The sequence below is a fragment of the Vulpes vulpes genome, chromosome 9 (genome assembly GCF_048418805.1).
Source record: "Vulpes vulpes isolate BD-2025 chromosome 9, VulVul3, whole genome shotgun sequence".
NCBI classification, from domain to species: Eukaryota; Metazoa; Chordata; class Mammalia; order Carnivora; family Canidae; genus Vulpes; species Vulpes vulpes.
Window position 1 is genome coordinate 40,642,599 of NC_132788.1, and position 27,928 is coordinate 40,670,526.

The following is a 27,928-nucleotide window of genomic DNA, read 5'->3' on the forward strand; positions in this document are numbered from 1 at the left end:
GCGGCTCCTCCTCCCTCCTTCCGTCCCCGGCTCCTTCCGTCCGTCGTTCCTTCCTTCCTGCTCCGCCCGCGTGCCTCGCGCTATGGCTTAGCGCCTCCGCTCTGCCCGCACCACCTGAGGATCCCGGAAGCCGTCCCCGCGATGGAAGAGGACCAGGAGCTGGAGAGGTAACGGCCGAGGAGGCGGGTGGGCGGAGCGGGCCGCGCCCTGCGCGGGGAGCGGGGAGCCGAGGGGCGTCCGCCTGCGGGGCCCGGGCCGGCAGCGGGGGCAGCGGGGGCAGCGGGGGCCGGGCCGGGAGGACGCGGGAGGAGAGGGCGGTGGAGAGGGAGGTGGGCGCCTGAGCGGGGAGAGGGCCCCTGCTGGGAAGGGAGGGGAGGACACACGGACGTGTGTGATAGAGGCGCCCCGTACAATTAGACGGCCCGGAGGGAGCGCAAGTTACGAGGCCGGAGTTAAGTCCCCACAACGCCCGTCCCAGGGAGAACAGCAGGACTAAGTAAAACTAACGGAAGGCCGCGCCCGGGCCAGTGTTCGCCGAGTGCTCGTGTTGGTGCGTCCAGCCAGGCCTAAGCCCCTGTGACTGCGGCCCAACTTACAGCTCTGTGTAGACAGCTAATGAAGCCGCTCCTTGGTGCGCTCAGTCCTCGGTCTCCCTCCTGCTTGATTGACACTTCTCAGAATTTCCTCTCTAGTTTATCTCCTGCAAATGGAAACCATAGTGGGGCCTGCACGATGATAATCTGCAGTCTCTATTTTTGAAAAGATGTGTTTTTGTGTGCCTTTAAATACCCTTTCATTCTCCAGCAGAGCCCACCCTACTCTAATCCTGTTCCTTTCTTGTGATTCTACCAAGAGAAAATTTTAGCTTTAAATATTTAACATTTACGTTTGTGCCCTCGTGGCCATGTGGACGGTGTCAAATGGGGTAGGGAGAAACTGGAGGCAATAATTAAGTATTTATTGATAGAGTATGTGGAGGCAGGAAAATGAGGGGTTAATACAAAATAGTTGAGTGTAATTGGAGTGCAGTAATGTGTTGCGATTGTGATATAGTAAATGAAAAAAAAGCTAGTTGCAAAACCATATTCAGTATGATCTCATTTTTATAAAAATTTTTATAAAAATGTGTGTAGAAAAATATCTGGATTGAAGACCTCAATGGCTGAAGGCGAGAGGAAGACAGCCCTGGAAATGGTCCAGGCAGCTGGAACAGATAGACACTGTGTGACATTTGTATTGCACGAAGAGGACCATACCCTAGGAAATTCTCTTCGTTACATGATCATGAAGAACCCGGAAGTGGAATTTTGTGGTTACACTACAACCCATCCTTCAGAGAGCAAAATTAATTTACGCATTCAGACTCGAGGTGCTCTTCCAGCTGTTGAGCCATTTCAGAGAGGCTTGAATGAGCTCATGAATGTCTGCCAACATGTGCTTGACAAGTTTGAGGCCAGCATAAAGGAATATAAGGATCAAAAAGCAAGCAGAAATGAATCCACATTCTAGTCCCTTATGCACTATACGGGGAGGACTATCCTCTAGGATATTCTCTTCGTGATCTTGCAAAACCAGAAGTAGAAGTTTGTGATTACAACTCCATCTGCCCTTCACAAAGGCGTGCTTCTAGCTATTACCCATTACAGCTGCTGGAATCCCTGCAAGAACCTTTGTACTCATCTAATAAATTCCCTCTTTTATTTAAACTAATTTGAGTGGTTTCTCTTGCTTCATCTGGTAGATTGACTGTTTTAGGGGGTTATTTGGTTTGTTTTTTTTTCTTTTAATTGAGCCAACAGTGAACGTAAGAAAGCTAGGAGAATATTAGAGACCTAGACAAAGACTTTGATCAAGAGAATTCAAAAGAATGTGCACTTGTGGCTATGATTGGGGAAGAGGGAGAGATGCAATAGAGCGTGAGCACAGACTGTGGTGGGTTTAAAAAAGAAAGGTGGAAGTGGGAGGAGGATTTAGCTTCTTGCTAGATATTTTTTAGTAATTCATGAGAGAATTTGCATCTTTTACTATGAACTGCTGGGTTCAAGCGTGGGGAATAATTTGAAAGAATTGTGAGAATTTTGGATTCACAGGAGAGTTAGGATCTAGTTCTACCTTTGTGGTTGCATATATAGGATGGATGCCAGTTTACTGCTTTAATTTCAGGACACTAATAAAATATTTTGTCAGAAACGACCTGAGTAGGTCGAGAGTTTATACTGTAAAAGAAGAAAACTGGGATGATCAGGGAACATCTTCAGTCCTTAGGTGTGTATCTAAGTATATAGCCCAGGGTTACAATAAGGATGAAGAAAAAAATTTCCAAGTTGGGAAAGTGATTTTTTTTTTTTTTGACCTTAAAATACTAGTGAACCTCTTCAAGGTGTCCTGTTAGTCTCATCAGCCTTGTCTGCTAGCTGTGCTACACCAACTTGTCTCTTAAATCTCGTTAACCTTTGACCTGAGCACCTCACTCCCAGCACTCTGTGCTTTGGGGTCTTTGTTTTTGCTGTTCCATATTCTTGGAACACCCTTACTCTTCTACACTCTAGGGTAGGTGAGAACTTAGTGGTCAAGACTCCCACCCTGGTTTGGGGACTTGCATGTACTTTCATTTTACTCCTGTGTTTCATGGTCTTGGATTTACTATGCTGTTGTTAGTGCTTATGTTGTCTACCCACTATACTGACTTGCAACCCGATGCCTGGTGGGTAGTAGGCAATTAGAAAATACTGGCTAAATCCATATTGGTAGTTATGGCCCGTAGCCTTTTATTCACTCCAATCAGACCTCTTTCTACTACTCTGCCACAGAACCTACATTTCCTATACTCAGTCAACGTGTTTGGATAAATACATTTCTGTATTTATGGAGCACCTGGTACATACCAGGCCCTGGATAGAACACTATTGGATGAGACATGGGTCTTGTTCTCATAGAACATACATTATAATAGGATTGAAGTTATTTTTTTAAAGTTGTAATTCTTTGAAAACATAGGAAGGATCAAGAAAGAAAACATGAGAGGGGAATTGCTTTTGGTATGAAAGTCAGGGAGGTTCATCCAGAGATTACAGGAAGAGAAGGAGCTAACTGCCCAAAGGAGAGGAAGTATTCTGGCAGGATAGCTTTGTAAAGGTCTTGAAGCTGAAAACCTGTGGTCTGAGAAATTAAAGATATTGAAAAATTGCTTATATGCAGCATGGTAAGCAAGGAAGAGAAGGGCCTAGGCTATGGATATGGTGGGAAGAAGGGTTGGGGTGGTAAGGGTTTGGATTTTAAGTACAATGGGAATGACATCTGAATACTCTGATGACAGTGTGGAGGGATGAATTATCGAGAGGAACTGTGTCATTGGCCTAGAAGGGCAGCAAGCTAGTGATGGACAAAAGGGTTGATTTGAAATATATTTTAGAACTGAATTGGTACAGGGGCAGCCCGGGTGGCTCAGCGGTTTAGTGCCGCCTTCAGCCTGGGGTGTCTTCCTGGAGACCCGGGATCGAGTCCCACATCGGGCTCCCTGCATGGAGCCTGCTTCTCCCTCTGCCTGTGTCTCTGCCTCTCTCCTTTCTGTGTATTCTCATAAATAAATAAATAAAATCTTAAAAAAAAAAAAACTGAATTGGTACAGAATTGGTAGTCCTCAGGTACTGGTGGTGGAAGGTGAGGAAACAGGACTTCAACTTCGGTTTGGGGCCAAATGGGAGGCTTACGGGGAAAAATAGGTTGGAAAGTGGAAAAGGTAACGAATCAAAAGTTCCATTTTGACTGTGGTAGATGGTGAATATGTGAGTTGGAGGCCATGAAAAACATCTGAGCTGGAGAGAAACTTTGTGAGTTCTTGTCATAAAGATGATGTAAATCCATTAAAAGGAGTATGGTCAAAGAAGTAGGCCCAAAACCAAGCCCTGAAGAAGCTCGGCATTAAAGATTGGGTACAAAAGTAGCAACCCGTGAGGTGTAGAAAGTGGTGTTTTGGAAGCCAGTGCTTTCAGAGAGGGGAAAAATGTTGAAAGGGACACACGAGGACAGAAAAGTATTGATTGGCATTAACAAGGAGGTTGTCGAGCTCCGGGCATGTTAGTTTAGTGCCCAAGAAGGCTAAACATCAGCACTCATTGTATAGAAAAAGGGCTTAGTTTGGGTTTTCTAATCAAAAAAATATACTGTCCAGCACTGGAGGGCTAAATGTCAGTGGGAGCAGGGATGACGGAGGTCAAAGTCCTAGTACTAGGCTAGGAAGTGTTCTAGAATGATTTTAAAGAGATTCTGGAAAGCTGGAAAGCCAGTGTCATTGGAAGGAAATTAGCACTTGAAGATATAAGGAAAGCCTAAAGGGATAGGTGGGAAAGGATCAAAAATGGCTTTGCCTCATCTATAATTTTGCCTCTGAGTATTCCTGTGGGGAGGGTAAACAGGATTATTTAAATGATGTTGAATACCTCTGAACCAAGAAACCAAGACCTTCAGGAGATGAAAGAGAAGCTTAATTAGTGGACATAGAGGCGTAGGATAATGATAGTAAACCGAAGTAATTAATAATAGCAGTACATGTGGGAAATGCACCCATTGGTGACCACCACCACAGCTCATTGCTTCATTGCTCTTAAGAGAATTTATCATCACTGGTAATTGACTTGCTGCCTTGAATCTCTTAGGGTGGCTATAAACTCACAGGTTCATACAAAACACCTTCAGAAGGCAGATGAGAAGGAAAAAACTGAGCAGGACAGTCAGGATAACCAAGAGTCATGTATAAGTGGGAGGAAACCGTACATGAAGTCTGTGGAACCTGAAGTTTGAACTGGTCTGTAAAAGGATGAGGGAGATAAATAGGAGTCAAATGCATTTATATAAACTGTGAAGAAATAACTTGATCAGTACCTCTGATTTACTCTCTAATAGCTTTTCACTCTAAATAAACTAATATTAATTATTTAAAATTAGACATCTTGTTCAGCTATAAAGTACTAGACCTTTTAAAGAGCCAATCATTAAATAAAATGATTACATACCAAAGGCTTGTAATATATAATAATTTGAGTACTTGTGCAGCACTTTCTATTTTCAAAGCACTTTACAAACTAATTATTTATAAATTGCATATAGCTGTAACATGTAAGTGCTCTAATTGGTATAACACACAAGTGCCTACAAAATCTCTGTAGTGATAAAAAAAAAAAAGTCTACACAAAAGATGGACCATCTAGTACCATTCTGACCAGGGTGTCTTGCATTACAAGAAATGTGAAAGCATATCAAGTTCTATGGCACACCATTCCCCACCCTTTTTTTGTTTCCTTGAGACATTAAGATTGTACATAGTCCCCAGATCACTAGACAAAAGTCATCTTTTTGGTTAGCATAATTTAAAGTCAGAGACGATCTTTGTAACATCCCTCAGACTGGGCCTCTAGGAAGTGTACCCAAATCCACTAGTCTGCTTTCAAATACTTTCAAAGAACCCAAATCTAGCCCTTTTATCCTGAGATTCTTAGTTTTTGTTTTTGTTTTTCTCCTCTATTTGAAACTTTATAAACTGTCCTAATACAATTACTATGTGATCTGTGATTTCTTTTTTAAGATTTTTAAAAATTTATTTATTCATGAGAGACAGAGAGAGAGAGGCAGGCTCCCTGACATGGGACTCAATCCCTGGTGTCCAGGATCACTCCCTGGGCCAAAGGCAGGCACTCAACTGCTGAGCCACCCAAGCTGCCCTGATCTATGATTTTTTTAAAATGATTTCTCTCCAAAAAAAAAAAAAAAAAGACTATCTCCATACCTAGATTATTAGATCTCTGTACAGCAAATATGAACCTAGTACCGGCACAACCCTAAGAAATGGAGATTAACAATATAATACGGGTCTGTTGTAAAAAGCCTTCTGTGGTTTTGGAGAGGGCAGGCAACAATCATACACTTGAAAAAGAAAAAATAGTATTTACAATGAGGTGCCCTAACATGCAGTGTTGAGTATTATGTGCTAAACACAGACCAGGATGGGTGAGAGATGCTCGTGAAATGAGGATTATTCCATGAGCACCTACTCTGGCAGCTACTGTCCTAGGCACTAGAGAGAGCAACTAATATGGGCATAGTCTGCATTCTAGTAAGTCATGGAGCACTGAAGTTGGCCAACTTGTAAAATAAATACAGTATTCCAGAATAAATCGTTTTTTCTTTCCCAGTGTTAAGGAGCCAGTAAAGATTCCTGAGATAGTTAATGCCCCAAAGTTTTTATTTTTTTCATCCCTTACCTGCACAGAGTGAGTGGAAGGAAACATTGCAAGAGAACAGCACGTTAGGTGGAATTTTAACAGTCCAGGTGTAATGTGAGGAGGGCATAAGTGTAGGAATGGAAGTAGGAGGATGGACACTCGAAAACTGCTAAATAAGAATTAAAATACTTGGAGACAGATTCTGTGTAGTAGTAAAGGTAAAAGAAGAATTGAAAATGGCCCATATACCTGTCCTTTACCCCTTTGTTTTTCTACCACTCCCTCACAACCAAAACCAGTATGGCAGGATTGACCATCTCCTCTCCTCCCCAACCTGTCCTTACTTCTAGGTGTCCCAGCGTGCAGTACCCTCCTTCCCTCACCTGTGTCAGAATTCCCATCTTTAACAAAGATTGGGAATCCAGGGCTACAGGTGGGAAGATTGAGGTCCGGACCCTGAGCAGGATCTTGATCTTGCTGCTGTCTGCCCTCAACCACGTTGCTCTCCTCAAAGGGAACATTTCATTCATTCATATTTGTTCCATAAATATTACTGAGCACATACTATATACAGGCACAGTTTAGGTAGTAAGGATATAGCAGGGAACAAATTGTCCCACAAGTGGTTAATTTTCTAACAGCAGATACATAAAATACATAAATACGTGATGTGATGTAAGGTGGTGGTATAAATGAGAAGTAAAAGAAGGATGGGGATAAGAAGGGTGAGAGATTGAGTAGTTAGGAAAGTCCTTTCAGAGAAGGTAACATTTGAGGAGAGAGATATAAGAGACCAAGGATAAATGAGATTATACCCAGAGTTTTGTAAAAATATTCAGCAATGAAAAAGCAAGATTCTGAACCTTTTTATTTTTTTTTTATTTTTTTATTTTTTTTAAATTTTATTTTTATTTATTTATGATAGTCATACAGAGAGAAAGAGAGAGAGGCAGAGACACAGGCAGAGGGAGAAGCAGGCTCCATGCACCGGGAGCCTGATGTGGGATTCGATCCCAGGTCTCCAGGATCGCGCCCTGGGCCAAAGGCAGGCGCCAAACCGCTGCGCCACCCAGGGATCCCTCTGAACCTTTTTAAAGGAATGAACTTTCAGCACTGTGTGTGTCTAGTTTTTAATCTGTGCCTAAAATTACATTACTTATCTTTAATCTGTATATGTGTTTATAATATACAGTAAAGAATAATCCTAGTAAAAAATACTGAGTTACTGGAACTGGTTATTGTAAAAGTTTTAGATTGGCTAATATATGTATGTATGTTAGAGGAGTTGATTTTAATGGGCCTTTGTTTCTTTTCCCTTTGTTTTTCTCTTTTTTTTTTTAATATTCTTAAGAAAAGTGTATGTTTGGAGCAGAAATTGATGTATTTGGGATCCTGAATATCTTAGTGTGTATGAGTTAAGAGGTTACAGTGTTGGAATCATACTGCCTGGCTCTTGGTATTGACTGTAAAGTTTTTTAGCTCTGTGACCGTGGACAAGCTATTTGACCTCTGTGCCTGAGCTTCCTCATCTGTAAAATTGGGGTAACAATAATACTTGTCATAGGGAGATATTATGACTATCGGATAATATTTTCAAAGTGCTTAGGACAGTATCTGGTCCATAGACTATGGTCCTAATCAATAGGACCATAGTTAGTTATTAGTCTTATTGTAGTATCATGAACTGTATCGAAGAAGCTGGTTTCATTCATATTTCTTCCAGGTGAAAACTTGAAAGCAAAGAACCTCTGTTATTTTTGTTTCCTCTAGCCCAGGGCAGGAGTATAATATAAATTTGTGGGCCCCGTGTATGAAAGGTTATCAGTCTGCTAGAGCCATTACTTTCAAGATAATATATATATATATATATATATATATATATATATATATATATATATTTTTTTTTTTTTTAAGACTTATTTATTCATGAGAGATACAGAGAGAGAGGCAGAGACACAGGCAGAGAGAGAGAAGCAGCCTCCATGCTAGGAGCCTGATGCGGGACTCAATCTCAGGTCTCCAGGATCACGCCCTGGGCCAAAGGCAGGTGCCAAACCGCCAAGCCATTCAGGCATCCCAAGAGGGATATTTTTAAATAGCATTCCTATTTACAAAATGTAGATAAAATTCAAAGGGAAATAGTGTTTCTCCTCTTAGCAAGATAGAACCTTCATAATCTTTCCTAACCTTCAAGACAAAGGTTAAGCAGGAAGGAAAGTAAGTTTTGTAGGAGATGGTCACTTGGTTTGGTGCTAGGTATATGAATATTGACAGGAAGGCTAAGCATAAAATTGTGTGAAATAGAATATATTGATACTGTACTAATCCTCAGATTCCATATTTGTTAGGCAAGACAATTTGCTATATGTCAAAAAGAAAAGCTACCCATGTGTTTTTTTAAGTTGACCATGCTGACTTGGGTCAAACCTCAAAAAAAAAAAATTATAGATAATGCCTCAACTAATTCTATTAAAAGGGTTCCACAAGAAAATCAGACTTCTAGAACATGTATCAGTTGGAGACTGCACCATTGGCGTGACAGTTTGGAGTTTGGGCATTATTTTTTCTTTTCTTTTTTTTTTTTTTTTTTTTCCCAAGGGTCAAAGAGGCTTTCTTTCTAGAGGCCTCTTTCAAGATAGTAGTATGTAGAAGTGAAGGATGAGGACTCTCAAGTCAGAGGCCTGGTTAAATATCGGCTCTGTCATTTTCTAACTTGTGAATACAGGAGCGTCTTAATATTTCTGACCCTCAGTTTCCTTATCTGCAACATACCGACTTTTTTGGGTTATTGTGAAGAATGAATGAAAAAAAGCACTTAGCACAATTCCTAGTATACTTAAATATTAACTATTGGGATCCCTGGGTGGCGCAGCGGCTTAGCGCCTGCCTTTGGCTCAGGGCGCGATCCTGGAGACCCAGGATCGAATCCCACGTCGGGCTCCCGGTGCATGGAGCCTGCTTCTCCCTCTGCCTGTGTCTCTGCCTCTCTCTCTCTGTGACTATCATAAATAAATAATAAATAAAGAAGAGCTCCTTTAAAAAAAAATATTAACTATTACTATTGTTGTTATATTGGTCATTGTTTAAGCCAATTAGTGGTGATAGAATAGTGACCTTCATAGTATTGGTTCTATCTCATCCGTGGGAGACCTCAAAGCTGGCATGCACCAACTGATCCCTGTCTTCCCACATCATCTGTGACTGTGCCCCACTAGCCTTACTTTTTTCAAATCCGCCTAGCTGGTTCCTCTTTCAGAGCCTTGGCACTTGCCCTTTACTTACCTAGACTTTCTTCCCTGAAATCTTCACATAGCCTGGTTCTTTTCAAGGTCGTTTACTCAGGAGGAACATCATTGACCACTGTATTATTGCTGTATAACAAATTGTCCTAAAACTGAGTGTTGAAAAAGTACGTTTCTTAGAGTTTACATGGGTCAGGAATCTGGTTGGAGCCTAGCTGGATGAATCTGACTCACAGGCTGCAATCAGTGTGTCATCTGGGCTTGCAGTTCTCGAGGCTGGAATGGGGGATGATTTGCTGCCAAACTCACTCACCTGGGACTGCCTCCTACCTTGGCACTTGGATTCCCCCAGAGCAAGTTATCCAAATAGAGAACTCAAGATGGAAGCCACAGTCTTTTTATACCTTAATCTCAGAAGTGACATCTGTCACATATCTGCCCAAATTCTGTTTGTTAGAATTCTGTCCAGCCAACACTGAAGGTGGGATTATACAAGGGAGTGACTATCAGAAGGTGGAGATCCTTAGGAGCATTCTAGAGGCTGTCTTCTCTAAAATAGCCTGTGCACCTGTATACAAATCTCCATCATTTTCTGTCCTGACTTGCATCATTCTTCATAGTACTCATTGCTAACAGACATTGTATGATGTATTTATCTGCTTATTGTCTAACCCCGCTTGAATGTAGGCTCCCTGAGGGAAATAGCTTTGTCCTTGTTTGCCTTTGTATTGCTAGCACTTGAAATCATTCAGGCACATATAGACATCCATTAATATTTATTTAATAAGTGAATGACCATGTATGATTGTATGTCAGTGTCGATGTGCCTGCCATAACAGGGAGGAAAAACTGCAGAGAAAAACTAAGGGTTTGTAATGACATTATTTTGTACTCTCATCAGTGGACACTTGCATACTCAGAGAGCCACTGCAGTAACAAGCCTTGAGAAAAAAAAAATTCTTGGGGCACCTGGCTGGCTCAATCAATAGAACATGCAACTCTTGATCCCAGGTTCAAGCCCCACATTAGGCGGACAGATTGTGAAAGAAAGGAAGGAAGGAGGGAAGGAAGGAAGAAAAGTTAGATAGATTGTTGAGTGAGGCGATGAAGCATGCCTGTCCTTGGTTTCAATGGGACGAAGAGCTGAGGTGATTAACATCTTAGGCTAAATAATGGTGGTTGTGCTTTATAATCTGTTTCATTTATGTCTTCTCCTTATCCCCAAGAGCTTTGATACTACCATCCCTTACCACCTCTATCCCATGCTACATTTTTCTTTTCTCCTATTGATCTAAAAGAAAAGATAGCATATCTCCCACTTGTAAGTGATGAGAGAACATTTTTATTTTGCAGCAGCAACAATATTGGAAGAATGGTCCTGATTATCCTTGGGATCTTGTGTCCACAGAACTCTAGTGGGGCCAAAAGTTGTAGGATTATTTTTTTGGATACTGTGAGATAGAACTCAAAGGGTTTGCTTCCATGCTATGCTGTTTTGTGGATACCAGATATTATATCCATTTTCTGATTGGCTGCCTGATAAATCTATGCCATTATTACAAATAGTATTGCTTTGGCAAAATACAGAATAACAAATTTTTTTCCAGCAATTATTTTAAGTCCAACTATATACCAGGATGCAAAGACATACCTCATTTGGTTCCTGAGCTATGTATTACTGAACTCCTGAAAGAAAGGTAATCATTTCTTCTAATTTTCCACCTTGTTTAAAATTGTGGCCCCTCCTCCAACACTCTTACCCTCAGCATTTTCCTTATATAGCACTTAATGCTTTAGCATATACAGAATTTACCTATTTATTGTATCTATTCTATGTTGTCTATTCCTCCACCACTATATTGTATATATTCTATGTTGTCTATTCCTCCAACCACCACCACTATAACATAAGCTCCATGAGAGCAGATGTTTTGTCTGAACATTCATTGCTGTATCTATAGACACTGGCCCATAGTGGATGCTCAAAAAAATACTTATCAAATGAATAAACAGAAGATTGACTCTGTATTTTTTTCATTGACTATTCTAAAAGCTTAATTTTAATTTGAATGGCTAAAATAACTATCCCGTAAGCTTTGGGATTGTCACAGAGGAGATAGACAGAAACCTAGGAATTCATTTAGGCAAAAGATGTTCATGAGTAGAGCAGGCAAAGATAGAGTGCCAAAGGGGGTAACCTGCACAGTGGGAATCAAGCCGATCTTATCGAGGATCTACCAGGTGGTTGATAGATCCATAAAGGTCACCTAAGCTAAAAAGAACCAGTCATGTTATTTATATACATCTAAGAAGGTAAGGCTTTGGATATGGAAAGTCAAATTGACAAATGAATGCATCTTATATTAGTGAGAATTGGCCCCCAATGCAGCCACTGTCCATTTTGCAAGCACGTGCACTACCTTATATACCTACTGCATGGTTTCAGATTTAGAGAGTTCACAGATTAATAATATTCCTGACAATAAAATCTAATAGAGTGAAATAATATAAGGTTGCTAAGGTTTCATTTTGCCACTGAAAATGGACTTTCCCTTGCTATGGTGGAAAAGTGTCAGAGATCTTAGTCTCTATATGGCCTGATAGCATATGAAGGCTTCCAGTGTATGTTTCCCAATACCACCAAGCAATGAACTCAGTTCCGTTTTGACAGTCTTTACCTGAAAATACGTCTTATTTCACTGGTTGGGACTTAGTCCCACAGACTGTGCACCCTTGCCTCACCCTATTTGCAATGCCAACCATGAGTACAAGTTATTACCAGTGCTTCTGACCTACTGGTTATAAGTTGGAGGTCCCTACAACCCCCGACTCAATTTACTAAAGCAGCTCACAGAACTCAGAGAAACATTTATTTAGGTTTATCAGTTTATTATAAAGGACACAGAAGAACAGCTAGATGAAGAAGTACGTAGTGTATGGCGTGTTGGGTGGGCGTGGAGTCTCCATATCCTCTGTCTCCCTTGATCTCCACATGTTCAATCCAGAAGCTGTCTGAAACCTGTCCTTTGGGTATTCGAGGAGACTTCATTAGTCATAATTGATTAAATCCTTGGCCTTTGGTGACAGCTTAATCTCCAGCTCCCCTCCCTGCTCCAGAGGTCTGGGGGTGGGACAACGAGCCCCCATCTTTGGTGACCAAGGGGCTTTCTAAAAGTTAGCTCCTCAACATTAACAAAAGACACCTTTATTGCTCTCTTCATTTAGGAAACTAAGGGTTTTAGGAGTTCTGTGCCCGGAAGGATAAAGACTAAATATTTCTTATAAATCAGGATATCACAAGGCCAAAACAAAGAATAAATGGAGCATTCTCCAATATGACATCTGACGTGTCGTTTTTATCATATTAGCTCCACAATAAGATGAGTGGACTCTGCAGTTTTCCCTTCCATCCTCATGAGTAGTTGTTAATTTCTCACCACCATACTGGCTAAGTTACATATGGGATCTCAGAATCAATTTTTTCAGGAACTCAGATTTCAAGTTAAACATCACACATCACTGAGATTCCGTAGCTAAAGTTATTTCAGATCCTGATTTGCTTGCTTATTCTGTTCTGCATACTTATGCATAAATCCTGGGACTTGGAATACTTAACAGGATTTTTATTCAAAAGCGATTAATATAAAATATAAAATGTAAGAAAAATAAAAAAAGAAAAAAAATATAAAATGTAAGTATCAATTATCATTTCATTTCCTGAAAATGAAGAATAAAGAGTATAATCATCATGTTCTTTGTGTGTCAGAGTAAATGCAATGGACTTATGTTCTGCATCAGATCTGATCATCTAAGCCTTCTGAAGTTGGTTCTACAAATGTATCCTGTTTGTTTCTTTATTTACATGGCAAAGATGGTACTTTGTTCTTAAATGGATGGAGAAAGTTGGAGATTCTAGGGCCTTCTGATTAGATGCTATTCTGAAAATGTCTGTCTTTTGAAGTGTCAGCCTACAGGTGTGTCACTGCCTGCTGCCCAGACTTGCAGCAAGCAAGCCAAGGGTTCCCTTGCCTTTTCCTGTTGTAATAAATTGGTCCCCATTTGAGAGCAATGTGTTTCAGAACAAGCCAGGACAGGAGGAAGCCAACTGGGCTTATCCCTAGCCAAAAGCAGATGGCCAAGCAGCCACATAACTGTGACTGTAAAGTAGGATGACTGATTTGCCTAGCCATATAGGAAAACCAATTTACTCCTCCTTCGAGGTAGAGAATGTTTTTCCCATTTACAGAAAAGGAAACTGAGGCCCAGAGAAATAACCAGACTAAGGGTATAAGGCTAGTATGTGGGTATGACCCAAGACAGCCTACTCCTTAGGCTCAGCCTCTAATGTCCATGATGTTGCCTCCCTCGGGTGTATTGGAAGATAAAGCTTTATCAGAGCATATGCTCTGAAGAGTTCAATTTCACAGACAAAACTGTGGACCAGTAATTCTTGTTTATTTCCAAGAGTTCAGGCTGAAACATGATGGAAATGAGGCTACTCTGTATATCTCAACCATGAAAAGAGTCAATGAGTTAGAGCGTATCTGGTTAGGAAACCAGTTATGGATTTACTAATACTTGGTTCATGAGAAATATCATTTTCCATATTGCTAGACTTCATCGGCATTATCTGTACATTCAATTTAACTGTTTAATCTCTGCTGTACCAAAGCAGCACTTTATCATCCTGAAAATGTAGAAAACATCTTAAAAGATTGAGTAAATGTGTATGTTAGTTGAAAGGGCTCTGGATGTGAAGTCAGAAAGATCTGGGGGAGATTCAGGTGTACCCCTTACCAGTTGACCTTGGACAAGTCAGCCCTAGTTGCCTAAAGACTAGTTGCCTAATAACTTAAAGGGCTCTTCTCAGGGTCAATGAGATAATGTATTATGCTGTTAATCATTATGCACATGATAAATATTATATATAATATTTGTGTGTTTTAGTAAATATACAATATTCCATACTATATAACCATTTTTTAAATTTCTTAACACCTTATATTTAGTACTTTATAGTTACAAAGTAATTCTATGTATGATTGTATTTGATCCCCATAAGAATTCTGAAAGAACAATGGAAGTATCTTATTTTACAGATAAGGTAACCAAGATCACAAGATCACTGAGCTAGTAAGTGGCAGGATTGCTTCTTCTCTATTGTAGCTGCTTTGTCATTTTCTTAAGGAGACTTGAACATGTCCTTGATCCAGATCTAGAAAGTAAGAACTGCATAATCCCTCTCTGAAAAGTATCAAGAGATGGATGGAGTAGGGAAGGTATAAAGATAGAACAATTACCTGGAAATACTACTCAATCTGGATTTTTCAGGCAAGAAATCCTGCTTTGAAGCTTGAACTATCCAGAATTTGTGTTCTTGTGTTGCACACAGTCACTGGGAAGTTACCTACCTGCCTATATTGTCTGGAGCAGGCCTAGTTCAAGAATGAAACCAATGAACTGTTTGAAAAGTTAAAGAACTGGGACCATTGGCTTTCTTTTTATACTTAGGATAGGATAGGGGGCTTTCATATGATTTGTTTCTGATCATGTATTTCATGGGTCCTGGCCATTTGAGGTAGTTCTCTTCCAACTGGTTCTCTGCCCGTCTCCATGTCAGCCTTTAAAATCTCATTTGGTGTCCCCAGAGGACTCGATTAGCTCTGTCAAGCAGGCTGATTATTATAATATCAAGTACATTGTACACAGGAAATTTCCTCTGGCTATATATAGCAAGAAAGAATTTCCTTCGTGTTATTTGGACCAATATAATCCTTCCATTTTTCATCAAAACAGGATAATACAAGGGATAAAAATGAACATTCTGGAAGCTTTTTTTTTTTTTTTTTTTGCAGAATATAAATAAAAGAAGGAGATATTGAGATGAAAAAATGTTTTGCTTTGCCAAATTCAGATCCGCAAGTGAACTACATTGTCCCTCCCAAGAAACATCAATGCAAAGAAAGCCCTTTATACCTCTCATCTTTTTCATTCCTCACAATGCATCTGTGAGCTAGGGCTTAATCTCATTTTATAGAGAGAAAACACACTCAGAGAAGGTACATAACTTGCCCAGGAACACCCAGTTGGCTGGTGGAGCTGGCTCCCTCTGTACCACAGTGTTTTTCAGCATAAAACATAGGTTTGCATTTTAAAAAAGATTTTGATCTATCATGCTTTGAAGTTAACTTAGGTAATTTTATGTAGGTTTTTGTTTTTATATGATTAAGCAATCATAGTAAATTACTTTAAGAAACATTTGCCAGGCCAAGTGAGTTCCAGTTGTACCACTCCTGAATTTAGCCAGAACCCATAAGCCATTGCTGGGTAGGGTTTGCTTCTTGCATGTGTTTCAGAAAACGATTGTGGACACACTGTAGCACTGGGATGGTATTGGTACTGCTCTTTGCAGTGCTGGTCTCTAAAGGCAATGATCTTGGGCTAAAATATTGTAATTATAGTCTATCCCCTTAAAGTTCCTACCAAGATGGGGAAATGTCATCTTAGGTTGGGGTCAGAGGGATAGAAACACTGATGATTTTGAGTTAAATTTTCCCAAGAAAAGGATCTTTACCTGAGCATTTTAATTCATTTTGGTTTCATTCTCCCATATTACAGTAAAAAGAGTTCTGTAAATACTTGGCCTCTCTGGAAAAACTGTTTAGAAAGTAATGTAGAAATTTAGTATGTGGCCCAATTATTATCAAGCAAATACTAAGGAAAAACTGTGAATTTGGAGGTTTGATTCTTCAAGTGAGATGTGGATTTAGGTTCTGAGCCTTTGTATTGAAAACACACGGTGCTCTTTTTTGTAAGCATAAGAGGACATCAGACCTTGGGAGTGGGCCAAATTATGCTGTTTGGTTAATCAGCATGATCTCTCTCTCCTAGAATTTTCCCCTGCAGTCTCAATTGGATACCTATTCCATTTTTAACACAGTTCTAAACTCTTCATTAGCATTGCTCCATCCTGTGAAATTGCAGCTGCTGCTCCATCCCTAAGGATGGATTATATGTCAGTAAGAGACACCAGGACTCTAGTAGGTGCAGCTACTTAGAAGCACAGTAGTAATAAAGGGCCAAGACTAGTTGTGTTTTAAGGTTTTTGACATTTATTTGTAAAATGCGTACTGAAACATTCACTCCAGAGCGAACGTATAAGTACTTTGTAGGCCTGAATAATGACATACTACTTCAGAGTCCACTCTTTCTTAAGTATCTTGTAGCTCCTACCCAAATCATGGGTTGTATCACCCTGTATGGATTCTTTCTTTTGGCTGTTGATCTAATTGTATGATACAATATGAACCCAAAGGTTGGATTCGTCGGTGATAGAATTTTCCCTGCTTTGGGTGTTTCTCCTGCAGCATTCAGCCTTCCTGCGCTGGTTGGGTCCATCCCTGAAGCCTCTCTGATGCCCCGTCCCTGGCCATTTATCTCAGCAGCTGTAGTGTTTGCGTTGCCATTGCTGGGGACTTCTGCACCTTCTGCCAGCTGCGAGGGAAGTCTGGGGGAGAGGGGACTTTAGAAGGAAATGTAAAACCTCATTTGCTCAGGTGTGCATTTCAGGCTGACTTGTTTGGTAAGCCATCTAAGTTGAGTACTTTGAACAACTTAAAAAGTTTTCCTCAGAGGCACATGACTCCCAAACTTAGACTCATATGTGTGCCTACCTGCTTAATTCCAGTAACCACTATATTATGAAAGTATGGAGTATTTTCCCCAATGCACTTGTATGTACATTAGCTGAGAATTTTTTTAAATTGGAAAATGGGATTGAAGGAACACCTGGGTGGCTCAGCAGTTGAGCACCTGCCTTTGGCTCGGGGCGTGATCCTGGAGTCCTGGGATCGAGTCCCACATCAGGCTCCCTGCATGGAACCTGCTTCTCCCTCTGCCTATGTCTCTGCCTCCCTCTCTCTCTCTCTCTCTCTCTCTCATGAATAAATAAAATCTTTAAAAAAAAAAAAAAGAAAGAAAGAAAGAAAATGGGATTGAAAATCGCCTTGTTCTACTTAAATTCATTGTTATATAAATTAGCCCCTGAAAGACAGCTTGAAACCTGAAACCCTGGAGGGTTTATAAAGAGTCTAGAACACACTGATTGGTTTCAGTAAATTATATTTGTATGGTAGATTCTTGTACTTAATTACTGATGTAGAAAATATCACCTGTGTGTACATGTACTTTTTTCCCCCCAGAAACTCTCTCTGCCAGTTTTATAGGGGAAACTACTACATCTCTCAAATACACTTTGATACCTACTGTGAAAGATAAGGGAATAGGGGCTGTCAAGATGAGGCTGTGTTGGTGCCCTGAAGTACACACTCTCTTCTCAATTCACTGTGCATTGCTGGATTTCTGAGAATTCGATGTATCAGTATGTTTTTTTCCTGTTCAGCTCCTAAAAATTGCTTACATCAGTTGATGACAGGAAAATTTTTTATCTTAAAATGCTACTTCAAGAGAATAGTTTCTAAAGTGTGTTTTAAAGTGGAAATACTGGGGGATCCCTGGGAGGCTCAGCAGTTTGGTGCCTACCTTTGGCCCAGGGCGTGATCTTGGAGTCCCTGAATCAAGTCCCACATCAGGCTCCCTGCATGGAGCCTGCTTCTCCCTCTGCCTGTGTCTCTGCCTCTTGCTCTCCCTGTGTTTCTCATGAATAAATAAATAAAATGTTAAAAAAAAAAAAAAGTAGAAATACTTTTAAAGATCGTGAAATGACTGGAAATCCTATGCATTCTGGAACTTCTGTCTTCATTTTTTTGCATCCCTTGGCTCTTGGCTCTAAGTAGGTTCATAATCACGTGGTGAATCACACACCGAGATCTACAAGGAGGGGGCAACTGATTCTCCAGCAGATTCCTGCGGCCCTGACTTAACTGAAGGAAAAAGCTTCAACAGGCTGACCATACTTCCTGCTGAGGAAGCATTATCCAGGACAGCTTGCAGAGAACTGCAGATCACTTGCGCGAACTGAAGCTCCTTTAGGATAAGACAGTGATTTACAGACCACGCTTGTGATGAGGTGGTTTTCCTGGTATGCAGTGTATTATCAAAGGGCAGCATGCCAAACTTCAGCCCTCACTGAAAAAAGCTGTGCAGGCACACTTCAGAGGCTTTATACTGTAATTTCTTCTTTTGTACAGCTGTTGCAGTTTTTTTTCTTTTTTGCATTTTGAGTGACTATTTGGTGAGAGTTTTAATTTTATTTTACATTTTGGCATTTTGAAGCTTTCAGCCAGGTTTCCCTATTTACCAAATTCCAGCAGCTGCCATGTTACAGCTTTTCTTTGCTCTCATATTGACTCCCTTCCATGGCCATCTTTCTAGGCATTAAACGCTTTTTTTCTTGCAATTTTTTTTTCATCAGTTTTATTTCTCAAAGCATCTGCTTTCTTAAGGAGATAACAAAATTCTTTCATTGATTAAAAGAGCTCAATAATCATTTTTTTTTAATATTTATTCATTCATGAGAGACAGAGAGAGAGAGAGAGAGGCAGAGACACAGGCAGAGGTAGAAGCAGGCTCCCTGCAGGGAGCCTGATGTGGGGCTTGATCCTAGGACTCCAGGATCACACCCTGGGCCAAAGGCAGGCACTGAACCGCTGAGCCACCCAGGGATCCCTCAATAATCATCTTGACCTTAGATTCTTTGTCTGGGTTTATTTCTCCCCACTGATATTTCAGGAGAGCATGCATGTATGTTTTAACTTAACATTTGCCCTACCAACAAGATTTGCAGCTGTACTGGAATGGTAGAATTCATGGGCTTTTCTGTTTAGAGTTTTCTGTTTTCTAAGTTCATCTTCCACTATCCCCACCCCACCTCTTCAAAATTTTTTTAGGAAGAGATACTTGGGCGCCTGGGTGGCTCCGTCAGCTGAGTATCTGCCTTCAGCTCAGTTCATGATCCCAGGATTGGGATTGGGATGGGGATCTGGATCGAGCTCAGAGTCAAGTTCCCTGCTTAGCAGGAAGTCTGTTTCTCTCTCTGCCTCTCCCCCTCCCTCCTGCTGATGTTCATGTTCATGCTCTCTCTCTCAAATAATTAGTTAATTAATTTTTTTAAAAGGTAGAGATGCTTTTCTTGAAATATATACAATTTACCATGGCACAGGTAATTAGGTCTTATGATATAAACTGAAAATGGATCCCTGTGTTTTCTGTATGTGGCTCCTTAATCAGGATTTAAGAATAAATATTTGTAAAAAGATACTTAATTACTTTTTTTATTTATTTTTATTTATTTATGATAGTCACAGAGAGAGAGAGAGAGGCAGAGACATAGGCAGAGGGAGAAGTAGGCTCCATGCACCGGGAGCCCGATGTGGGATTCGATCCCGGGTCTCCAGGATCGTGCCCTGGGCCAAAGGCAGGCGCCAAACCGCTGCGCCACCCAGGGATCCAGATACTTAATTACTTTGAAAATGAGGTCATTTCATTTTGAGGCCATTCCTACAGCAAAGCATCTTATGAACTGGGCAATAAGTCTTCCCTCTAAGAGCTAAACTAGTAAGAGTCAGCCCACATATTAACTACTAACTGAAGCGATCATCTCCCCACACTCAGAAGTCACCTGTCATGGAAGCTGTGGAGATTTGAGAATGTCAGAATCTAGGAAGAGGGTCTGGAGTATTGCCTTCACTAGAACTGTTCTTGTCATGGATACAAATCACTATTGTAAAAAATTGCTACCTTCCCTTAAATGCCTCTCTCTCACTAGAATGAGCTTCTTGAGGGTTGGGAGCATACCTTGTAATACAGTAGTGTTAGCTAATAAGATCCCAGGCCCCAGAGTTCACATCCTAGCCCCATCACTTACTAGCTCTTGTGGCTCTTCTCCTTACCTCTTTCTCAGTAAACTAGCGTTACGTAGAGGAGTTGTAAGGATCAGGTATAAGATACATGGTATATAGGTACTGTTGCCATTATTACATTTCATCATAGCCCCAAAGGTGCACATTAAGTGCTCATTATATCAGTATTCAAAGGAGATTTTCTGTGACCTGCGCAGGACAGCAGCCCCACATAACACACACATAGGTCCCTCTGTCGCTAGGTGTCTGGCGCTCCACCCCCTCATGTTTTGACCTGCATCCTCAAATAGATATCGCTGGGTTGTACCACTGTTGACTTTGAGGCATATACTACTTGAGCATACAGGAAGGATTTGAGCTGCAGAGGGGTCAGAAAAGATAGATTAACTTGTTGAGCCATCTCAGTGTGAATGCAGTGGATTGTACCATAAGAAGATATTTCCCAAGAGTGCTGAGCTTCCATTTCTCTGCTTGTCTTAGAGTTTTACTTCGTGGCTCTGGAGGTTCTCGTGGCTTAGCACACTATTAGGAATGGTTCTACGTGGAGGCAGAATGACATTTGTAGTGTTAAATCCTATTACTGTATATATGTAAATATGTAGGCTTATAGAGAGCATACAAGAAGTTCAATGCTTATTCAATAATCATTTTATTATTTTATAGGGAAATTTTAAAACATTTGAAACTTAGGTTTTCAATTTTTTATGTTTAAGGTAATTAACCTTTTGGCAAATATATTAAAATTTTATCCATACTAAATGCAATCACATATTGTTTTTTAATACTTTAGATTATTAGAACATAATTTATGAGGGTGCCTGGGTGGCTCAGTTGGTTGAGCATCTGCCTTCAGCTCAGGGCCCTAGGATATGATCTCGGGGTCCTAGGAGAGAGCCCCATGTCAGGCTCCCCACTCAATGGGGATTCTACTTCTCCCTATGCCCCTCTCCTCGGCTCCTCCTCTCATGCTCTCTCTCCCTCTCAAACAAATAAATTCTTTTAAAAATACATAACTTATGTAAAAATCTTTATTTTAAAAGTATAATGATTTTGCTGAAATCAAGGCAAGAAAATAAATTTTATGGAATAAATACATATGAATGTTTGTCTTTCTGTATCTTTCTGTATTCATCAATATTACCAACTCATAAACAGTTCTCAGTGTGTGCAATAAGTTAATACCGTCACCTCTGGTGTTTTGCTGACTTCCAGTCATTTTAAAAAACAGCTTTACACATGTTTTTTATTTTTATTGTAATGAAGGTATATTTATCATGGTAGGAGGAATGAATTTTTTATTTAATAGTTTTTAGCTTATTTTAATACTTGTAAATATTAAGAAATATGGTCTGTGGGACTTTATTTGTCCTTTGGTGGGCCTAAGAGAAAAGAGTGGTAGTAACATCTATTGATATGGAGCAAACAGGAAATCAGGAAAGTCCTGCAGAGAAGGTAACACGTGATCTGGATGTCTGGTGACAAGTATGTGGCTGGACTACAGAGCAGTTTAGACAGAGAATGTGACCTGACCAGAGCTCCACTGTGCATGTAATGGCAGATAGAATGCTGGGGACACCTAGCCCAACTGGGCTCCTGGACTTGCAAAAAGCTAAGACCCAAGAATGTGGTAATCCCATGGGGCACATATTGTCTGGTGAGGTCTTGCAGACATAGGCCAGTAAGCCACCGCCGCAGTCTCCATTAGTATTCTCAGACTCCTAACGCTGAGTACTTTTATTTCAGAGTGCACTTAGCATCTCTACTAAGAGATGGAGTTTAGAGAATGTGAAAGGAGCAGAGTGAAGTGGGCTTTACTCATTCGCATAATGACTCAAAAGAATGATACCAGAAGCCGAACAAAGGTCATTTATCTCTGGTAATCCACAAAGAGAAAAGTGTTTTCTAGATATGAAAGCTTGCTGAGATTTTCAAGCAGCCCTAGAGGATGAAAGACCTCCCTCCAGACTGGCCAGATTCCAGCTGTCCCTCATTCTTAGCACTGACTTGGCGTCTTCAGTTCGTGTCTAGGCTTTCCCCTTATGGCCTGATACTTGATGCTACCGGGGCTGCGGTGCCAGGGCACTGCTGTTCCTTCCTGTCTGGCCACCGCAGAAGATGGCCCAAGTTGCCCAGGGCCATTGGCTTATTTCATCGCATTTCTTTGCCCTGTGACACATGATCTCACTGTTGTGTCTTCACCATCCTTGTCTTGTATCTTCCATCTCTCCCAGTATCTCCTCCTCCAGCTACAGATACAGCAATTTTACTTGTAAATCTGTGCATCGTTGTCCTGTCCTACTCACACCCAGAATCCATTCATTGACCAGATCTCAACTGAGGACCTACCATGCGCCAGACATAGAGAAAACTAGGGTGAAGAGGACCAGACTACTGAGCTCTAGGTCAGATATATTGAGGCTCCCTCTCTACATTCCCCTAAGTAATCCAATATTTCTTTTCCTTTCTTTCTTCTTCTTCTTCTTTTTTTTTTTTTTAGATTTATTTTTTTAGTGGAGAGTTGGAGCCAGAGAGCACAAGCAAGGGGAATGAATGGCAGAGGGAGAGGGAGAAGTGGGGCCCCTGACCTGAGCCTAAGGCAGACGCTTAACTGACTGAGCCACCCAGGCACTCTCAATATTTATTTCTAATATATACATACAGGTCTTTATTTGATATACAGAGTCTACTATAAGCCTCTCCAGGGAAAGGCCTTGCTCACCATATAAATCATCATACAGAGCATGTAAGAGAGATTGGCCAAATTTAACATCATCTTGAGAATTAACTTCTTGTGCTTTCATCTTTTATCTATAAATAATTATTTTCATATCCCAAATGATCTCAATGTCACTCTTGAGTTTTACCTTTAAAAACCTTTCCCACAATTTGAATTTTCCTACCTTTCTGTATAGCTGATAGGTGAACCCAGACAATTTGATGTTTTCTGAAATACAGATGCCCTGAATTTCTTCATCTGTGTCTATGATCAAATTACTGAATAATACAGAACCCATACTTTGTCATATGGTTTCTCCCAATCCACATGGTCACTCCACTGCTAATTACTGCTGAGTGGTTATGAGCCTGTAGGCAGATGTCCAGCAGTGATCTGAATCATCTGTCCCTGTTTTTTTTTTTTTTAAATCAGAATGTTCTGTGGTCTGACATCAAATCCTTACTTAAGATCAAGTAAATTGTTCCATTTTTTTTTCTTCAAAACACCACTCCATGGGAAGACATTGAGTTTCTTTTAAATTTTGCCCAGTGCCCTGCTGTATGTGGATGGCTCAGGGATGAACTGGTGGCCTGCAGCATGGATGATGATACGCTGGGTCTGGCAGGGGCCTCCTGGTCAGCAGCAGCCTGTCATTGCACTCCTTTGTGCCCAATTTCCAAGTCCATGCTTGTCACCAAGTTATACTTGTTTGAACACAAGACCCTCAGCCTGTCTTCCATGACTTAATTGCCATATTTGAACCGCTTTTCCCATCCATGATGTGACAGATACTGTACATTTAGTTGGTCAAAGGTAACTTTTTTTTTAGTAATTTTTTTAAAGATTTTATTTATTTATTCATGACAGACACAGAGAGAAGGCAGAGACATAGGCAGAGGGAGAAGCAGGCTCCTCACAGGGAGCCCGATGTGGGAACTGATCCCAAAACTGCGGGATCATGCCCTGAGCCAAAGGCTAATGCTCAACCGCTGAGCCACCCAGGTGTCCCATCTTTTCTTTTTTTTTTTTTTTTTTTGAACTATAATTATACATATAGAATAGTGCACAAATCCTAAACATGCAGCCTGATAAGTAGTCAAGTGAATGTACCTATGAAACCAGCACCTTAATCACAAAATGGAACATTAGCACCACAGCAGCTGCCTTGTACTAATTCATCAGACTCTGTCTTTTTTCCCCTCTTTTTTGTACAACTACTTGATGTGTAGCTTTTCTGATTTGATTCCTTGAAAGCTCTCATTTTCTCATGTTCTCCATTATTTAATTTGCCAACTTTCAATCTGTGGTTTGATTTCAGGTACCTTGGTTTTCATGCTACCCTTTCTGTATACTGATGGAGCCAGTTAGCTCTCGGTTGATTTCAGTGAGTTTAAAGAAACATAATACCCAGATGACTCCAAACTAATTTGCTTGACCCTGGAATTTAAGATGATTTTGACCAGATTTGCATTCCCACTTGGGTTCTATTTCAGCTGGTATTATCATCCGTTAACATTCCTTCAGCATGTACCAGCTGGCTTATGGAATGAACAGGCAGGCCTCAGGGAGCCCGGAAAGGATGGAAAAATGGGTGGAGACGATCCTACACACGTGAATCCTTGAAAACTGATGTTAGTGGGTTCCTGTGCCCAGAAAACAGTCTGCATAGTGAGCTGGCTTTCTTGGACTTCTTGTTTGCACTCAACTGTATATTCTAATATAATAAATTGATTTTACAAAGACACCTAGGAGATGTTTAGGAATCCAAGTTTAAAAACTACTCAGAACCAAATTTGTGTCTGGAATAATTATTTACTTGCCTATGTTCTCCCTGTACTTGGAGCTTCCATGGATGTTCTCCTGCTGTTTGCTTTTCCTGTGTTTGAATGCAGCTTACGCTTGCTTCGCTTGCTTCGTTTCAGCAGCTCCATAAATAAGGAGGTTTTGAAACATCCTGAGGTTGATGTTTCATAATCTTTGATGATTTACACCTCTGGGACAATGTGCAGTAGAAGCTGGCTTTGCTCTTTCCTTACCCAGGAGTCAGTAGACAGACTTACAGGAAAAACGATAGAGGCCACAGTAAAGATCCCTAAAGACTACCTGGTTTTCTAGTCTTCTCCCCTGAATTTTGAGGGTGGTGGTGTTATTTCAAGGCAGGATGTGCAATTGCTAGGAATTGTTCTTTTCCTACTTGGAAGTAATGACCTGCAGACCGAGCTACCTCGTGCAGGAGAATTTGGGGTAGGAGGCAGCAAATGCTGTACATTCTCAGGATGAAATAGTACGCGGTCCTGCCTTTCTCCGTGGGTGCTGCGGCTGCTGAGCATGTGGGTGCTCCATTAGGCCTCCCTCTTCCCCTCTATCTTATATTTTGCCTTTTATGATAAAGGGAAAACGATTCCTCTGGACTTGTGCAAATGTTTGTGGAGAAGATAGGTGGTAGAACCGGAAGACCAGAGGATATGTAGCCTTAAACATGCGCAGGGGTCCTTTTGTTTGTCTGTCTCTTCCCTCCTCCCTGTCTCCTCTCCTCCTTCCCTATTCCCTGTCCCCCTCCCCTACTCCCTGATCTCCTCCCCTGCCCCCTCCCCCTCCCCTGTTCCTGTCCCCCTTCCCTGCCCCTTCTCTCCTTCCCCTGTTCCCTCTCCCCCTCCCCTGTTCCTGTCCCCCTCCCTGCCCCCTTACCCCCCCTGCCCTCTCACCTCCCTGTCCCACTCCCCTAATTCTTGCCCCCCTCCCCTACTTCCTGTCCTCCTCCCCTGCCCCCTCTCTCCCTCCCTGGACCCCTGTCCCCTACTCTTCTTCCAGATCACTAGCAGTGCTGTCTTGGGCGAAGCTAGGCAGTGTACCACTTCACTTTCCTCATCTGTGAACTATGTTGTCGTGTTCCTGTACCACCACGCTTTGCCAATGGTAAAGCTCCACAACAGCGTTCGCTGGTGTTAAACCAATTACAGATACCAATCGTGGTCACACCCCAGCCCCTGGTAGTGGGGTCCTGCCTCCCACACTTAACTGGGGACTGAGTGTATCCCCCATCTGAAGCCACAAGTGAATTCCTTCTACCTCAGCAGCCTTTCTCATACCTGTACCTTCTTTTCTCTTTGATTGTGGCTGTAAGTCAGATCTCTGAAATCGTGGCAGATGAAGTTAATGACAGTACTGGAGACGGTTTTACATGAAACCAGAACTATATAAAAATCAATGTCAGACTCTTGAAGGTGCCTAGAATATGGGCTCGGAATCTCTGCAAGGTTCTTTGGACTGAGTATTGTACGTCTGCAGATGTACAGCATTTCAACAATATTATGACACAAATAGGGTTTTGTGGGCTGGTCCAGGAGAGCTAGGTAAACATTTTAATATGGGTCTAATGGGCAAATGCATTCTAGTTTATTTTGACTTGATATACAGTTGTTCATAATTGGAGAACTGCCCAAACAAGCTTTTTCCCTGAAGATTTTTAACTTTCTGTTATCAAGAGGAAAGATCTAATTATGGGTGGGTCTAAGTATGATGGATAACCTGTTTGTATTTAGATACTACCACACTTAACTAATGGGAAAGAGGGGGAAGTGTATTTGGAATATTTTTACCCTTTGATTTTTTTAACTTACATCTGTGAGAGTGAAAAAGATCTTTGGAGCTAGATAGGATACATTTTTCATGAAATACTAGATGAGACAAAGCCCTCAGATCACATCCAAACAGATGTATTACTATTATTATTGTAAAGAGATGGGAGAAAGAATGTGTAGGAGTGAAGGGCAGGCTGCCCCAAGATGGGCCACTTTGCATAAAGATTGAGTTAATCAAACCAGTGCAGGAAAAGCTCTCTGCCTTCCCCTCAACTGCCTGAATTTACTTTGGAAAGAAGAGCCAGTACCGGGAAGAGAGTCATTCAGAGACTCTCCTTTACTTAGGTAACTGGTTTGCATCATAGGGAAACTGTTTTTCCAGACATCACCTCTCACCTATCTACTAATGGTCTCCTTCCCCTCTATATCCTCAGGCCCTCCTCAGCTCTTAGAAGCTTCACGTGGCCTCACTGTCTTTGAAATTTCTTCTCTGCCTGGATTCCCCTTATGAACGCTACTGGATTTGATTTTCTCCTGTTAATTGGTCTTAAGTCAGTGTGGTTCCCAGGCCAGCGAGAGGGAACATAGGGTAAAGGAGGGTCTTCTTCCCTCCCTGACAGATGATAAGTAGTAAGTAGATGCACTCACCTATTCCTGATGCCAGAAGGCTGGACTGTGAAATACAGTCTGCCTGAACAAGTTCAGAGGGTAAGAGGGCACATAAGTTTGTCACTGGTTCTTTGCTGACCTGGTCAAGTGTGCTCTCCGGGATGGAGCACAAAGTGTCAAGCTGCTGAGTCAGCTGAAAAGACCTTTTTTTTTTTTTTTTTTTTGAAAATGAGAGTTTATTAAAAAATATGTAAATGATACAAAAATAGCCAGATACATTTATTGAAGATCAAGAGGATGGTGAAATAGTTTGACAGCATACTAATAGAAATATGGAGGTGAGTACCAAGAGAAACAGATTTTTTTTATAAGTCTTTAAATAATATTTGCTGTTTTAAGCTATGTGCTTTGATAAAATAAGAATCATTATAAAATAGTCATAGAATGTTAACATCATTTGAGGATTATGTAAATTGTATCTAGAGTAGTGCTATAATAACATGATTAAATGTTTTTATATAGAATCAATGTATAATTACCAGTTTCAAAATTTTGTGATTAGATATATAATTGTGTCTTTGGATTATATTTGTTTCCAACTTAATAACTCTCTTTTCTTTACTACTTATATGTCATAAATAATATTAAAATCAGGACAGGAATGGTCATCTTCCTATTTTACTACCCATAGCACCTTGCACAGTATCTTAGACATAGTAAAATCTCAGAATATGATTGATAA

General features: G+C 40.9%; 2 protein-coding genes across 3 annotated transcripts in view; both read left to right on the forward strand.

Annotated features, from left to right (window-relative positions):
• The first annotated feature begins 33 nt into the window (after window positions 1–33).
• On the forward strand, window positions 34–1,710 carry LOC112918636 (DNA-directed RNA polymerases I and III subunit RPAC2). The gene is made up of 2 exons (XM_025996708.2): window positions 34–167; window positions 1,134–1,710. The coding sequence occupies exons 1-2, from the start codon at window positions 142–144 to the stop codon at window positions 1,507–1,509; spliced, it is 402 nt and encodes a 133-aa protein (XP_025852493.1). The 5' UTR covers window positions 34–141; the 3' UTR covers window positions 1,510–1,710.
• The window catches only part of LOC112918637 (protein POLR1D-like), a 45,488-nt gene continuing 17,593 nt past the window's right edge, over window positions 34–27,928 (forward strand). The window contains exons 1-2 of one of the 2 annotated variants that reach the window (XM_072719884.1): window positions 76–167; window positions 27,012–27,524. Coding sequence is in view for 1 of the 2 variants with exons in the window: in XM_025996711.2 (XP_025852496.1) it covers window positions 142–167 (26 nt within the window). In the remaining variant the exon portion in view is untranslated. Of the gene's footprint in view, window positions 168–27,011; window positions 27,525–27,928 lie in introns of both variants that reach the window. The other variant, XM_025996711.2, reaches the window with a different exon arrangement.